This window comes from Phyllobates terribilis, unplaced genomic scaffold (assembly GCF_046119375.1).
Source record: "Phyllobates terribilis strain yellow unplaced genomic scaffold, ASM4611937v1 Scaffold_11__3_contigs__length_659146591, whole genome shotgun sequence".
Taxonomy (NCBI): domain Eukaryota; kingdom Metazoa; phylum Chordata; class Amphibia; order Anura; family Dendrobatidae; genus Phyllobates; species Phyllobates terribilis.
Window position 1 is genome coordinate 82,423,053 of NW_027362771.1, and position 17,628 is coordinate 82,440,680.

Sequence of the window (17,628 nt, forward strand, 5' to 3'; positions counted from 1 at the left end):
CCCTCTGTTCCGGTGGCTTACTTAGCTCACACTGACAACATTTTCGGCAAACTCCTTCAACTTCTTGCTGCAGTTGGGGCCAATACACAGCTGTTGCAACCATCAGAAGGTCTTCCGCACACCAAAGTGAGCACCCATCTCATGAGCTTCCTTGGCTAGTTGTACTATTAGCGCTGTTATGATCTGCAACAAGTACTAAGGAAAGATAGGGGTAAACTGTCCCTACAGTAAGACTAAGCTGAATCCCTACGATGCGATGTAGAAGGCTGACTGTTCCTAGCGAACAGAACTTAGTCCTCGGCAAGTCTGAACGAAGACATATAGCATAAGGGGAGGGGTCCCTAAAAGAACTAAGGACTGGGACAAAAATGGGACACCTCCTAAACAGAGAAGTTGTTGCAGAACACAAAAAGACAAACTGACAAAAAGGTACTAGAGGTCCCTGAAGGACCAAGCGAACTGACAGAGAAAGGCACCGAAGCACCTGGCTAGAGAAACAGTCAAACACTGAAGTCTAGCACAGCCAAAGGGGTGGAGCTGGAATATAAAGGCAGATGGTCACGTGACCATAAAACACAAGATGGAAAAAACAAACAGGAGGGTTCTAACAGTACCGCCTCTTTTATGAGGATCCTCCGGATCCTCCAGGCCCAGGCCTATCCGGAAACCTCTTGTGGAAAGCTTTAACAAGCCTAGGAGAAGACATCATCCGTCCTTACCCAGGAGTTGTCTTCGGGACTTTGGGACCAAAACCCTTCCAGGAGACAAGATATTAAATGACTAATTTGGTAACAATTATAGTTTTTTCCCATTTCGTTACCTTTTCCCCTCCCCTTCCCTCCCCTTTCCCCACACTTATATGTTGTATGAATGGTGCGGCCGCACATTGTTTTTTTTGTTAGTGTCTGTCCCAGTGTTTGCCATGTTTATTTATCTATTGGCCACAGTATGGGAAGTATAATATAGAATGATAACAAATGCTATCATTATTTTTCATTTTTATTTATTTTTTTATTCATTTTTTCGTTTCTCCCTCTTTTTCTCGATCTTCCCCTTGATGCCATCCTCCATTTTTTCCATCTTCCTCCCATTTGACATGGACACATCCGTGTCACGAACTAACACACCTATGCATCTGGAGTAGTATCCAGCCTAGTCGCATACACCCACTCCACCGCACCATTTGGAAAGTGGGATTAGACTGGCCCTGACTCCTTTCTCTGACGCATAACTCTGACACAGCTGAGCGCGTTCCCTGATGCTGGGACCGAGTGCGCGCTTCCGCGCATGCGCATTACGCAGATGCGGGCAGCGCGCACTCTGGAAGTATTCACAGCTCTGCCTTCACAAACACTTATTGCGGATCAGCGTGCACACGCTGGCACAGCGGGAAAATGGCACACGACTATGAAAATTGTACATTCACACTGAAGGCATCAAAACTATGAATTAACACATGTGGAATTATACTTAACAAAAAAGTGTGAAACAACTGAAAATATGTCTTATATTCTAGGTTCTTCAAAGTAGCCACCTTTTGCTTTGATGACTGCTTTGCACACTCTTGGCATTCTCTTGATGAGCTTCAAGAGGTAGTCACCGGAAATGGTCTTCCAACAATCTTGAAGGAGTTCCCAGAAATGCTTAGCACTTGTTGGCCCTTTTGCCTTCACTCTGCGGTCCAGCTCACCCCAAACCATCTCGATTGGGTTCAGGTCTGGTGACTGTGGAGGCCAGGTCATCTGGGGTAGCACCCCATCACTCTCCTTCAGTTACCGAAGCCTTCCTCCTCTGCTCCCCTCCTCTTCTCTCCTCTACTGGGCCTCATTTACTAGGCCCGCTCTGGAGCAGAGCTCCTGTAGGGCACCTGCTCCTATCCTTCTTGCTTGCTTTCTCTTTCTCACTACACTACTACTCACTTAACTAAGATGGTTCCCCCTTTTTATACTCCTAACAAAATGCTCCCCTAAACTGCTTCCTCCACCCACACCCACTACTTGGTTCCCCCTCACTCTGGTTCTCCCCACTCCAGCCAGGGACAGGGCTCAGCAGAACACAGCGCATCTTGCCCTTCCAGCCGGCCTGCTGGAGCAGTGTAGTGTTGGATGCAGGTGTTGGGGTCCCGGGCTATACTCCTTTCCTTACCAGAGAGTGAGGCACAACAAGTTGTAGTACCCCTGTGGCGACTGAACCCTGAGGGGCGCCACACCTACATACATCTAATGTTTATCCTGTGGCTGAATCGGTGTATAGTTTGTCTGATATTTACAGTATGGCCTCTTAAGTGATCTTGGTGCATCTTACAACTGTTGTTTGCCTCCTCCATAAATGTTACACCAGTCAGGGGCTGGCGTACATTTCTTTCATAATTTTTGTGGCATAAATGATGATGAATTTACCATGCCAGCTTCACCACAACCGGTCCCGTCCCAGCTCTGCCCACTTTAGACTTGCGTGAAAAGATAGATGTTATTTTGCCTTTCCTTCACTGGCACTCAGATGCAATGGCATACCTTAGAATCATAACCAGCCGAGGTGTTTACATGAGAGATGGCTGTTGTGGGTTTCTTCTGTGTTCAGCTGGAGGATATTTAGATAGAAGGAACAGAGCCACATTGCTTACAACAAATTCATAACAATACTTAATTGTGGAGCTGAGAACAGACTTAAAGGGAGTTTGTCAGCAGTTTTTGACAAACATACCTTTTTATATTGTTTTAGCAGCATAATGAATTTAAAAATGAAGTTTTATTCCAGCATGTTCGAAAGGTGGTCTTTAAGGTTGCAGGACCCTTGGCCCTCTGCTTGAGTGATAGCTGTAGCAAGCTCCTGGTTCCAAATATATACTTTCTTAAGGGGAACCCATTGACATACTGTATCTTGAAGCTCATAGGCCCAAACGCAAAATTTCCAGCAGGGCCCCAAACTATCACAGGTCTTTAATAGTATTTATCTAATATATATAATTGTCTTATCCCGTCTGTCTGTCCTTCTGTCCAGGAAATCCCACGTCGCTGATTGGTCCGGCCGCGACCAATCAGCGACGCGGGATTTCAGAAAAAGATGGCGGCCGTTAGCGGCTCATCTGCCGCACGGAGGTCAGCGGCGATGCAGCCGGGAGATGACCGGCCCCAGCCGCTGACCTCCATGTGGCTACCGTCGTGAGATCAGCGGCTAGGGCCGCTGATCTCCCGAAGGTAAGTGTGAAGGGAGCGCCGGGGAGCGGCGCCGCCGGTCGGGATACTTCTGCTGCGAGCAGCCGGTCATCTCCCGGCTGCTCGCAGCGGAACTACCCGCACAGGCAGCGCCGCTCCCCGGTCCTCACTAATACTATTCGCTGATTGGTCACCGACCGCGACCAATCAGCAAAACAGTGTTTAAATTTGGCGCCAATATTGCTGATTGGTGGCGAGCGCCGACCGCGACCAATCAGCAATATTGGCGCCAAATTTAAACACGCTCTCCGGTCCTCACTAACACGGTTCGCTGATTGGTTGCGGGCGCCGGCCGCGACCAATCAGCGATATTGCCGCCAAATTTAAACACCGCTTTGCTGATTGGCGGCGGTCACGACTAATCAGCAATATTGGCGCCAAATTTAAACAACGCTCTGCTGATTGCGCCCGGTCGGCCGCATACATATGCTAGAATACCCGATACGTTAGAATCGGGCCACCATCTAGTCTTTTCATAAAAGCTAAAGAAACCTTTTGGGCTCCCTAAAGTCCAGGTCCCGGATGAACCCGCAATCCCTGCATGCACTACAGGGCCGTGCAATTGGGCAGATTCCTGGTGGGCAGCTCTTGCTGTAGGCCGCTTAAGCTTGTTCTAGTCCATTTCCTTTTTACTGTTATATGGTGTACTGAGAAATGTAATACAGTCTTAGCCGAAAATATTGGCACCCTTGAAATTGTTCCAGAAATGAAGTATTTCTCCTAGAAAATTATTGCAATTACACGTTTATTTCCTTTGTGTGTACTGGAAAAACACAAAAAAAAAAAACCAGAAAAAAAGTCAAATTGGACATAATTTCACACAAAAACCCAAAAATGAGCCGAATAAAATTGTTGGCACCCTCAGCTTAATATTTGGCTCCTCACCCTTTGGAATAAATAACTGCAATCAATCGCTTCCTATTAGCATCTACAAGCTTCTTACACCTCTCAACCTCTCTAGAATTTTGGACCACTCTTCTTTTGAAAACTGCTCCAGATCTCTCATATTTGAAGGGTGCCTTCTCCCAACAGCAATTTTAAGATCTCTACCCAGGTGTTCAATATGATTTAGATCCAGACTCATTGCTGGCCACTTCAGAACTTTCCAGCACTTTGTTTCCATCCATTTCTGGGTGCTTCTTAAAGTATGTTTGGGGTCATTGTCCTGCTGGAAGACCCATGATCTAGGACGCAAACCCAGCTTTCTGACACTGGGCACTGCATAGTGACTCAAAATCCTTTAGTAATCTTCAGATTTCATGATGCCTTGCACACAGTCAAGGCACCCAGTGCCAGAGGCAACAAGACAACACCAAAACATCTTTGAACCTCCACCATATTTGACTGTAGGTTCTGTGTTCTTTTCTTTGTAAACCTCATTCTGTTTTCGGTAAACAGTAGAATGTAGTGCTTTACCAGAAAGCTCTATCTTGATCTCCTCTGTCCTCAAGATGCTTACCCAGAAAGATTTTGGCTTACTCACGTACATTTGGCAAACTGCAGTCTAGCTTTTTTATGTCACTGTGTCAGCAGTGGGGTCCTCCTGCCATAGCATTTAATTTCATTCAAATGACAATGGATAGTTCACGCTGAAACTGCATTGCAACCTTTCATCAATTTTACTTTGCCGTCCACATCCAGGGACGCTACACTGCCATGGGCCATAAACTTCTTGATTATGTTGTGCACTGTGGACAAAGGACCATCAAGATCTCTGGAGATTGACTTGTAACCTTGAGACTTCATATTTTTCAACAATTTTGGTTCTCAAGTCCTCAGACAGTTCTCTTCTATTTCTGTTCTCCATGCTTAGTGTGGCACACAAAAAGCAAAGATTGAGTTATCTTCTCCCTTTTTAGCTGGTTTCAGGTGTGATTTTCATATTGCCCACACCTGTTACTTGCCACAGGTGAGTTTGAACGAGCATCACATCTTTGAAATAAAGTTTTTTACTCACAATTTTGGAAAGGTGCCAATAATTTTGTCTGGCCGATTTTTGGAGTTTTGTGTGAAATTATTTCCAATTTGCATTTTTTTTCTCTGTTTTTTTTTGTGTTGTTCCGATACACACAAAGGAAATAAACATGTGTATAACAAAACGTGTAATTACAATAATTTTCAGGGAGAAAAACTTCATTTTCTGGAACAATATCAAGGGTGCCAACACTTTCAGCCATGACTGTAGATGAGAGTACTTCTCTAAGTTCCTACACAAAGAAAATGGATGCAATAGTAAAATGGGACCAAAATCCATAAAACCATCTCTTAAGAAGGGATGTGTCACCCTCATATTGACCAAGAGCTAGCACTTCACCTGACCCCGGTTGCTTTATGATCTCCTGCTGTGATCAGGTAATTGAAGTAGTCAGTGACACGCTGCCCCCCTGTAGTCACTGACAAGCTGCTCCCCCTGTAGTCATGGACACACTGCTCCCCCTGTAGTCATGGACACACTGCCTCCCCCTGTAGTCATGGACACACTGCCTTCCCTGTAGTCACTGACAAGCTGCTCCCCCTGTAATCATGGACACACTGCCCCCTTGTAGTCAGTGACACTCTGCTCCCCCTGTAGTCATGGACACACTGCCCCCCTGCAATCAGTGACATGCTGCCCCCCTATAGTCAGTGACACACTGCCACCCCTGTAGTCAGTGACACTCTGCTCCCCCTGTTGTCAGTGACACACTGCCCCCCTGTAATCAGTAACACACTACCACCCCTGTAATCAGTGACACTCTGCTCCCCCTGTAGTCAGTGACACGCTGTCCCCTATAGTCAGTGACACTCTGCTCCCCCTGTAATCAGTGACACACTGCCACCTATGTAGTCCGTGACATTCTGCTCCCCCTGTAGTCATGGACACACTGGCTCCCCTATAGTCAGTGACACTCTGCTCCCCCTGTAGTCAGTGACACACTGCCCCCCTGTAATCAGTAACACGCTACTGACGCACCCCCTGGGCCGATTGTGGACGTGTGTGGGTTACCCGGAGCCGGGTCTCTGGGGGTTGTAGTCTCCGTGGCGGCGACCCGGTCCCGTGGCTCAGGGTGGTCAAACCAGTGGCAGTCTTTTATGGGTTTTAGGTTAATTGTCCGACTACGCCACCCGTGGATTGTGGTCAGGGTGTACCGCCGCTGCGAGGCAGTCTGCTGAGGCTGGTGTGGTGTGCGCAGCAAAAGATGGGATAACTCCCCACGGGAAGAGTATGGCCTCAGGGCAGGGAATGTGGATGATGGGAGTGATGGTGCACGGGCGTCCCAGTACTAGTAGTGCTGTATGCTGTGAGAAAGCAGGAACGACTCAGAGTCTTTGCAGTGCAGTTCGTGGTCTTTACTCTTGATATTAAGGCAGACCCTCCCGGGAGTACTGGCTAGCATAAGGGGCCTGGTTAGTCTGCGAGCAAGCAGGAGTTCCCCTGGCCAGGTGGAGTTGTAGGCCTCCCCGTCTATCTGCACTCTTCCTGGCTACCTTGCTGTAAGCGAGTGGAAGTAGCCCACGTCCCTGAGTATACCGTGTGGTACTCACCCGTATGGCTGGTGACTTGGGGCCTTCTGATAGCCTCCGCTCCTCGATGGCGGTGCTGGTCCCTTCCTTGTGACTGAGCCTCCGGGCTTCTATGGCCAAGGGACCTGGAATCCCCTGCCGGCTGGGTTCTGCTGCTGGACTTAGAGGTTCCCACAGCCTCGGACTCCGTTGTCCGGTAATTAGATTCTTCAGCCAGAATGAGCAATATATCTGCTTCCAGTCCCTGGCACTCAGCTCCTGCTCCTACAGAGCTCCTGCTGTAACTCTCCCTGTGTCTGGAACTGTCTCCAGGCTCTGTCTGACTAATCCCGCTCCAGACCCAGTTTATAAGGGCAGATTCCTCCCCTCCCAGGTCTGGGCAGGAAGTGTTGCATGCTTAAGGGCTCCTGACCAGAGAAACCTCCCACTTGCTCTCAGACGTAATATTTCTATTACTGTGGTAACCAGACCCCTGGGGTGTCACACTACCACCCCTGTAATCAGTGACACTCTGCTCCCCCTGTAGTCAGTGATACGCTGCCCCCTATAGTCAGTGACACTCTGCTCCCCCTGTAATCAGTGACATGCTGCCCCCCTATAGTCAGTGACACACGGACACCCATGTAGCCCGTGACATTCTGCTCCCCCTGTAGTCATGGACACACTGGCTCCCCTATAGTCAGTGACACTCTGCTCCCCCTGTAATCAATGACACTCTGCTCCCCCTGTAGTCAGTGACAAGCTGCCCCCTGTAGTCAGTGACACTCTGCTCCCCGTGTAATCAGTGACACACTGCCACCCATGTAGTCAGTGACACTCTGCTCCCCCTGTAATCAGTGACACTCTGCTCCCCCTGTAGTCAGTGACACGCTGCCCCCTATAGTCAGTGATACTCCGCTCCCCCTGTAGTCAGTGACACTTTGCTCCCTCTGTAGACAGTGACACGCTGCCCCCCTGTAATCAGTGACATGCTGCCCCCCTATAGTCAGAGACACTCTGCCACCCATGTAGCCCGTGACATTCTGCTCCCCCTTTAGTCATGGACACACTGGCTCCCCTATAGTCAGTGATACTCTGCTCCCCCTGTAGTCAGTAACACTCTGCCCCCCCTGTAGTCAGTAACACTCTGCTCCCCCTGTAATCTGTGACATGCTGGCCCCCTATAGTCAGTGACATTCTGCTCCCCCTGTAGTCAGTGACACGCTGCTCCCCCTGTAGTCATGGACACACTGGCTCCCCTATAGTCAGTGACACTCTGCTCCCCTATAGTCAGTGACACTCTGCTCCCCTATAGTCAGTGACACGCTGCCCCCAGTTGCGCCTCTTCTCTACAGCTGACAGGCCTGGTGGGCGTGGTGTCGGGCGGCCCCGCCCCCGGCGTTGGAGCGGTGGCGGCTCTGGATGCAGTCACTCGTTTCGGGCTGTAGCTCTGCACGGAGGGAGGGTGCGGAGGAGCCGCCACACACCGGGCATCAGCACACGGAGGAACTGTAATCCCGGGAGCAAGGGGTTAAATGGACCTTCACTGCCCGGGACAGGGCTCAGTGACATCGTCCCTCCGCTACCAGCTCTGCACCTTCTGCCATGGGGAACACGGCGCACAAGACCTTGCCAGGTGAGGCGGTCTGGCATCTCCGCGCGCTCCGGACACCGAGCACAAGGGATTGTTTGGATTTTAGCGGCTGTGCCATCTCCCTGATCTGTGATGCTGGCACACGGTGCATGGAGTAGTGCCCACCTGTGTGCCCGGCATGGCAGCCTGCATTGTCAGTGTCCGCTCTGTAACGGCTCCGGGGTGTAACCTGTGGAGCCATTGGTCGGACGCGGTCCAGGTGCTTGCTTTGAATTTGTACTTTGGGCAATAACACACCTACCTGTGCCACATAATGCCAGCCCGCTGCCTACAGGGCACAGCTGCCTCCATATACAGTGCCCGGAGCTGCGGGGGCAGTGTGGGCGTCAGGGGCCCTGTACCAAGGGCCGGAGGGGGGCGCTACCTCCAATATAGGGGGGATTCTATACAGGGACAGTCATTACCTGCAATATAGGGGGTATTATATATAAGGAGGGCATTACCTCCAATATAGGGGGTATTGTATACAGGGACAGTCATTACCTGCAATATAGGGGGTATTATATATAAGGAGGGCATTACCTCCAATATAGGGGGAATTGTATACAGGGACAGTCATTACCTGTTATATAAGGGGTATTATATAGAGGGTGGGCATTACTTGCAATGTAGGGGGTATTGTATATAAGGGGGGTATTATATAGAGGGCGGGCATTACCTCCAATATAGGGGGCATTGTGTATATAAGGAGGGCATTACCTGTTATATAGGGGGTATTATATAGAGGGCGGGCATTACCTCCAATATAGGGGGCATTGTATACAGGGACGGGCATTGCCTCCAATATCGAGGGTATTGTATACAGGGACGGGCATTGCCTCCAGTATTGGGGGCATTATATAGAGGGACGGGCATTGCCTCCAGTATTGGGGGTATTGTGTACAGGGACGGGCATTGCCTCCAATATAGGAGGTATTGTATATAAGGAGGGCATTACCTGTTAATTAGGGGGTATTGTATTTAAGGAGGGTATTATGTATATAAGGAGGGCATTACCTCCAGTATAGGGGATACTGTATAAAGGAGGGCATTGACTGTTATATATGGGGTATTGTGTGTGTCTATAAGAAGGGTGGTCATTACCTGCAATATAAGGGGTATTGTCTTTAAGGAGGGTGGTCATCACCTCCGGTATTTAGAGGATATTAACGCCGTGTTATTGCATATAACGCTGTACTCGTCTGGTTTTCTACACTCCCATAAGAATGAATAGAGTGGAGGTGCATCTGATCGACCACCATTCACACGCGACTGCTCAGGGTACCAGTTCTTGGGATCAGTGGGGGTCCCAGCGTTCAGCCCTCCAGATATCACCCATATTATGGATAGGGAATAACTTCCAAACTTGGTACAACCCCTTTACAGCTGGGGCTACACGGGGACTTTAATATAAGATATCAGCAGTGATGGGCAATGCCAGTTATAAGTGGGGGAGAAAGTTGCTCTGTTTACAACTAGAAAATGCAATGCATTTTTTTTTCTATGCAGTTACATTACAAAGCTGGGCGATTTCCATGTCACCCTCCGGCCACATTACCTTGTCTGTATAATTGTGTTCTGCTCCATTCTCCTTTCTGCCCGCTCTAGATCTGTGCCCGTCTTTGCCCTTTCACATGCCACTGCCGCTTGCACTGTTGTTATTTTGTGGGAAGATCTCCCCGGACTCTATATATAGAGGCTGTGATACCATGTAATAAAGTGGCATATTTCACATACGGTTGTGTAACTAGGGATTAGAAAGATTAGCGGTCTCGGATACAGACATCATGACAGAACGGTCTTAACCATTTGTTAGTTTAGAGCCCATTGTTAAGGAAGTCTGCGTAATATCACGATTGAGGAAGGGTGAATAAAGCAGTGGCCAGCGCTTGGGAATCAGATAATGCAGTCTTACAGTAGATCGTGCACAGGGCATGGGCTGTGTATAAAGTAGGGTTAAGCCTCTGTGAAAAGTTGGCATTCTGACACAAGCCATTATTCCTCTTGGAAGGATTAGACATGGGCCCCTATAAGAGGCGACAGATGCCACAAAAACGCTGCTGGCATTGTCCAACTCTAGTGCACATGTTGCACAAAGGCACAAAACAGCTGAGCCGCTGAAATCAGGGCACTTGCCTCCAGACTAGAAGATCTATAGAAACCAGTTGCCACTTTGCCTTTTGCAATAAACACAGGTCTAGTATATAGTTTCTACAGCTTGTGATTGACTTCTTGCATGCTTTCTTTGTGCCCCCTTAGGCTATGTTCACACGTTGCATTATTGCGTTTTTTTATGCAAATTTTAAGCTGTGTTTTGCAGTACCAGCAAAAACTATGAGATTTCAGAAATCTCATGCACACACACAGTATTTTTTTTCCTGACTGAATTGGAAAACTGCAGCATGTCACTTCTTTCGGCGTTTTTGCAGCATTTTTTCATCCATAGAAAACAAGTGCGAAAACGCAGCAAAAAACGCAGGTATCAGGTTTTGCTGCGTTAGTGAAAAAAAAAAGCATGTACAGCGGTATGTGAAACACATTTATTTTTGTGATTTTTCCCAAGTTTAAACCATAATGTTTGTCTCCTCACCTGAAATGGCAGTTAGGATTAGTACAATTTCATTAGATTAGTGATATGTGTAAAGTAAACTATTGTCTGACCAAGGTGTGAAATTGAACAATTCCTGTGGCCCACCAAGGTGTGGAAATGAACTGTACCTGACCTACTCAATTGCCCACCAAAGTATGACAGTAAACAGTGTCCTACAAACTCAATGCTCTGCCAATGTCTTAGGTAAACTATTCCTGACCATTTCACCTCCCCCCACAGTTACGTTTGTAATTGTGTATTTTTTCATGAACTCTTGAATTTTTTTGTTCGGAATGATCACTATTTTTTTAGATATAAAAATCTTTTTCCACTAAATAATTTGAACAAATTGCCCTTTTTTCCAAAATGGTTTTATGGTTTCTCATATATCTTGCATTTGCGACCTAGCACCTCTCATTGTTCATGCATCTATGGTGGAAGCAAAGCTGAACTTTTGGATCCTGAAAAACGCAGCAAAAAACTGCTTTTTATAAGCAGTTTCTTTACTGCCAAGAGATCAGGTTTTGCCTGCAGAAAAAAACCGCAGCAAAAACACAACTTATGAACATAGCCTTAATAGTCCACCAGGGTCGGAATAAGCATTGGGTTAGATCCTACCCCTAGTCTCAGAACATAAATGTTAGTTTTTTCTTTACTGCTGTTATATATTATATTTATTATTTTTGATTTTTTTTTTTACTTTGTTATTTTTGATTACTTATTAGTATCCCTTCTATCTACGTCATGTTGTGATGCCTGATATGTGTAGAATAGACCTGGCCAGAAGAGTTTGTCTTCTTGTCCTTTAATGAAGAATCATCTTTCAGTACGAAGACTCACAGCATCAGGACAATAAGAGCCCCCCGGCAGATGGTCTCCGTACATTGGTATTGTGAGCTGTCAGCTGGCCCCTAGATAAATGCTAGCTGCTGTGCTATGGCACCTGAAAGCTGTTGGCTTTAGAAGGTACACACTGTAATTAGTGGGTTAATGCTATCTTCCTGTGTCCTTGCAGCCTTTGACAATTCCTTATTATTCAGCTTAGCTGTAAGATATTATTATTAATTAATTGTTATTATTGGGTTCATTACATTTCATTGATTATTACTTTAGTGCATTTCTAATATAATTATCTTTATTTTTTTTATTAAGTTTAATACAAAATGAGTGGACTGTGGGAAATGCTGCCCCCTATTGCACAGATTTTGGGAAGTCAGCAGCCGTGTCGTGATCCACACTTATTAGACATGTTCACCTATATTCATGTAATGAATGGACGCGGATATGCATATCAAAAGCTATATCCACCTTCTGAACCAATTTATTGTGTAATATATCTAAAATGAAGCAACATTGCAGTATTGAATGAAATCTGTCGTTTTGGCTCTACAGCCCTATGCAGACTTATGCATCTCCATGGTAACACATAACAAACAAGAAATCTGGTATAAACTGATCCTGCAGTCATACTGTCTTCCATCTGTTATCTTTATGCTTGCTTACATTCAGTATGCTCCCGAGAAGCAGGAGGTTGATGGAAGAAAGTACGACCGCAGGATTAGACTACACAGGTGTGTGTTGTCTGTTACCATGGTGATGCATTGGTTAGCATCTGCGCTGTAGAAGCAAAACGCTAGAACATTTCTAATCAGAACCTATTAAGAACTCACTTTTTTTTGCATTTTAAATGCATTGGTACAATGAAAAAAAAAAAAAACTTTTTTCCTTATATGTGACTGTTTTTTTATCTGTGTTTTGGACCTGCTTTTCAGCAGTGTTCGGTCAGTGTGTCAGTTTATACCATCTGTGATTTCCTTGTATGCAGTAAAAAACTTCTCATTCCCATTACAATGGTAAAAAAGGCCCTATAGACTTCTCGTGATTTTTATCCGTGACTGATCAAAAACTTATCTCGCAATAATCTTTTTTTGTGGACACACAATCCACAAACGTACGCGGACATGTAAACAGCTCCATAAACTATAATGGTTACTTGTTCTAGAAGTGTAAAACACAGATCACATACGTCAACAACTGACATCTGAACGAAACCTTACCTATATATACAGTACAGACCAAAAGTTTGGACACACCTTCTCATTTAAAGATTTTTATGTATTTTCATGACTATGAAAATTGTACATTCACACTGAAGGCATCAAAACTATGAATTACCACATGTGGAATTATATACTTAACAAAAAAGTGTGAAACAACTGAAAATATGTCTTATATTCTAGGCTCTTCAAAGTAGCCACCTTTTGCTTTGATGACTGCTTTGCACACTCTTGGCATTCTCTTGATGAGCTTCAAGAGGTAGTCACCGGAAATGGTTTTCACTTCACAGGTGTGCCCTATCAGGTTTAATAAGTGGGATTTCTTGCCTTATAATTGGGGTTGGGACCATCAGTTGTGTTGTGCAGAAGTCTGGTGGATACACAGCTGATAGTCCTACTGAATAGACTGTTAGAATTTGTATGATGGCAAGAAAAAAGCAGCTAAGTAAAGAAAAACGAGTGGCCATCATTACTTTAAGAAATGAAGGTCAGTCAGTCTGAAAAATTGGGCAAACTTTGAAAGTGTCCCCAAGTGCAGTTGCAAAAACCATCAAGCGTTACAAAGAAACTGGCTCACATGAGGACCGCCCCAGGAAAGGAAGACCAAGAGTCACCTCTGCTTCTGAGGATAAGTTTATCCAAGTCACCCGCCTCAGAAATCGCAGGTTAACAGCAGCTCAGATTAGAGACCAGGTCAATGCCACACAGAGTACTAGCAGCAGACACATCTCTTCAACAACTGTTAAGAGGAGACTTTGTGCAGCAGGCCTTCATGGTAAAATAGCTGCTAGGAAACCACTGCTAAGACAGGCAACAAGCAGAATAGACTTGTTTGGGCTAAAGAACACAAGGAATGGACATTAGACCAGTGGAAATCTGTGCTTTGGTCTGATGAGTCCAAATTTGAGATCTTTGGTTCCAACCACCGTGTCTTTGTGCGACGCAGAAAAGGTGAACAGATGGACTCTACATGCCTGGTTCCCACCGTGAAGCATGGAGGAGGAGGTGTGATGGTGTGGGGGTGCTTTGCTGGTGACACTGTTGGGGATTTATTCAAAATTGAAGGCATACTGAACCAGCATGGCTACCACAGCATCTTGCAGCGGCATGCTATTCCATCCGGTTTGCGTTTAGTTGGACCATCATTTATTTTTCAACAGGACAATGACCCCAAACACACCTCCAGGCTGTGTAACGGCTATTTGACCAAGAAGGAGAGTGATGGGGAGCTGCGCAAGATGACCTGGCCTCCACAGTCACCAGACCTGAACCCAATCGAGATGGTTTGAGGTGAGCTGGACCGCAGAGTGAAGGCAAAAGGGCCAACAAGTGCTAAGCATCTCTGGGAACTCCTTCAAGATTGTTGGAAGACCATTTCCGGTGACTACCTCTTGAAGCTCATCAAGAGAATGCCAAGAGTGTGCAAAGCAGTCATCAAAGCAAAAGGTGGCTACTTTGAAGAACCTAGAATATAAGACATATTTTCAGTTGTTTCACACTTTTTTGTTAAGTATATAATTCCACATGAGTTAATTCATAGTTTTGATGCTTTCAGTGTGAATGTACAATTTCCATAGTCAAGAAAATACAGAAAAATCTTTAAATGAGGTGTGTCCAAACTTTTGGTCTGTACTATATATACATACACACATACATATCTATATCGTAAAATTGATTTGTTGTTGGATCTTTTTTTTTTATTATTTTTTTTTATTTAATATATTGGGCCCAGTTCATCAAAGCTTTCATTCCAGTTTCTCCCAGCTCCGACAAAATGGGCGGATCTGGGGGGGGGGGATGGGGGTGCCGCTACCACCTCTCGTCAGATCCATGGCGAGCGGCAGCGTTCGCTACCCCTCAGATCTTACTAGGATCATCATCATCCGACACTCTCTCTTGATTCATGAAGAGGCATCTCTAAGTAGTATAGGAGTATTATATGGCTCTTATTAGCGCAGCACTTCTCACACACTGCACAGGTCTCCTAAAATGGCTCTTCCAATAGACAAACGTTGCACATAGGAAAGCTGCTTTTCACTTGGCGGAGGCTGATGGACAGGTCTGGTCACATACTTCTCCATCAACTGTTGAAGATCGTGTGGCCAAGCCCTTTATTGTCTAATGTGGAGAATATTGCAAGGAAATTCATCATGTGTTTCCAGCCCCTCAATCTCTGTAGGTGCACCTTTAGCATAACTAAAGGCTATGTGCACACTGATTCTTTTTGCTGAGTTTTTGGAGCTGAAACTGAGCAGAAACTTTAGCATTTTTGAAGAGGATTTGGAACGCTCAGTGTGCACATACCCAAAGAGGCCCTGGTCTACATTAGCTCTTTGGGCGCCTATGTCGGAACAATATATTGAAGGTGTGGATTGATGTAGAAGACTGATGTTCCATGAAATGGTATCCAGTAAAAAAAAAAAAAAAAGTATAGTGTACTTGTCATTGTATGCCATCCAATGGAGGCCTCTGTGTAACCTATATACCAGGAGATGTATGTCAGACATGTATACTGTCCTGAATCGGGAGTCCTGATTGATTGCCCTTAATTTTAGGCGCAGGCTACACACTCTTAGACTCGTGCAAATAGCCATCTAATGTACCTGTGTCTCACAGATTCCCAATACAGAGCCCATACCATTCCTCCCATATTACATGGAAACAGATGGACGTTTTTTCCTGCAATGTGTGCTGTATTATGACTTTATGCTCTTCTAGACACATTGCTTCCTAGTGAGAATACAGCGCCTTATGGAGGCACCATGTGGTGACATGCAGCGTCCTTGTACATGGCTTTGCTACGGGCTTGAATTACTTTCACTTGTTTGTTCTCATTGCCTTGTCTTATTTCTGTGAAGCCAGTCTTAAGTATGTGGCCTGTATCAATGCTACGCACGAAGTTCTTGGAGACGGTCATTGGGCTTTTCATGTTTCAGTAACAGGACAGTGTTTACATGCTGGTTTCTCTTTTAATGAGGTTTTATGATCCTCCGCACTTTTTTTGCCAAGAGTGATTAATTAAATTAATCCTCTACAGGCCGCTGAACGTCTGTGTGGTAAGTAAGATAGAATTTGTTAAAATGAACACTCGTACTGTCCTATTATTGGTGTCTTGTAATCTACAAAAGAACAAGATACCAAAAAAAGTTTTTGTACTTTACAGGATAATCCTTTTTGTTAGTTAGTTTTCATGTTATTCAGCCCATTGTATCACTAATATGCAGTTATTTAAAGGGAATCTGTCATTAGGTTTTTGCTACCTCATCTGAGAGCAGCATAATGTAGGGGCAGAGACCCTGAATCCAACGATGTATCACTTAGTTTACTGTGTGGTTCTGATATAATCAAAGGTCTTAGATCTAGCATGTAGCAGAGCTGAGGAAGCTAACCCTGCCCACACCAGGCTCTGTGTACATAATCTATAAACAGTGAGGTGCTTATCACAGGAGGGGGCGGAGTCAGATTAGCAAGCAGTCACTGCTGTAGCTTCTGTAGTCCAGACAATGATAACCACCAAGTGATAAAAAGTTTCAGTATAAGTAAACAGCACCACACAGCCTGACATGCAACACATCATTGAAATCTGTGTTTTAACCCCTACCTCATGCTGCCCTCAGGTTATATAGGAAAAAAACGACTGACAGAAGAAGAACCTATCACCACTCCTGTTCTGGTAAATGCTTACATTCCTGATTGGTTACTCTGCATTGTTCTGCTTTTCTTATGATTCCCCTGAATATTAACGAATAAATTAACAATTGGACATTGCCATTCTTTGTCAAAGGGGCGTGTCCCTACTCACTCTGACATTATCCACCCTGATTGGACAGTTCTGGGGTGTGTATAGATATGCCTCCAACTGCTACCACACAGTTGTTAATAAAGTTCTCTTAAGAATAACAGAAGAACGGCACAATATAAAGTTCTATAAAAAGCTGCTCCAGAACTATTACTTCATGAAGAATATAAGCATTTACTAGAATAGACCTGTCTGGAGAGCTGACAAGTCTTCTTTAAATCTACATTTTCCTGGAAAACCCTTTTAACTTTCCAAGCAAACAAGTTGTGTTAGTTCTCTGACCTTAGGTTATATAATAGAAGAAAATCAAACCTGTTTGATATGTAATAAACCTGTCCCGGTAGAAGCCATGGATGCTGCTGTTTTTGTTACTATCCCGACACATGTAATGATGTCAAATGAAATGACACATGGATTCAGTATTGCCATGATGTGGAAGACAGAATTGCTACCATACGCCATCTCTCCCTGCACTGGAAATACAAGGTATAGGAGTATACTTGAATCCAATTGTGTGAATTCTAGAGCAGATGGCAAGAGCAAGGATCTCGTCCAACATTTTCTCCGACTGCTCAGCTAGTCATTTGCCAACCTTTTACACTTCTCATCCATATAGAACTGGTTGGGATATGAACATTACTGAATCAATAAATTGAATATTAAATAAAATTGATACTACACCCATTGTCCATAACGTTACATTGATTGTCTTGTAACAATGGCACTTGGCAAGAGGTAGGATCCATTGGCCACCAAGTGAACCATCAGTCCTTGAAGTCAATGTGTTTGAAGGTGAAAAATGAACAAGTGTAAGTATTTATGGAACTTTAACAAGGTCCAATTTGTGATGG

General features: G+C 45.2%; 1 protein-coding gene across 1 annotated transcript in view; it reads left to right on the forward strand.

The window, feature by feature from the left end:
- The first annotated feature begins 8,060 nt into the window (after positions 1 to 8,060).
- Positions 8,061 to 17,628, forward strand: part of NEURL1B (neuralized E3 ubiquitin protein ligase 1B) — a 57,641-nt gene continuing 48,073 nt past the window's right edge. Inside the window, exon 1 of the mRNA XM_073651311.1 lies at positions 8,061 to 8,334. Within this exon, the coding sequence (XP_073507412.1) occupies positions 8,304 to 8,334 (31 nt within the window). The 5' untranslated portion in view covers positions 8,061 to 8,303. The remainder of the gene's footprint in view (positions 8,335 to 17,628) is intronic.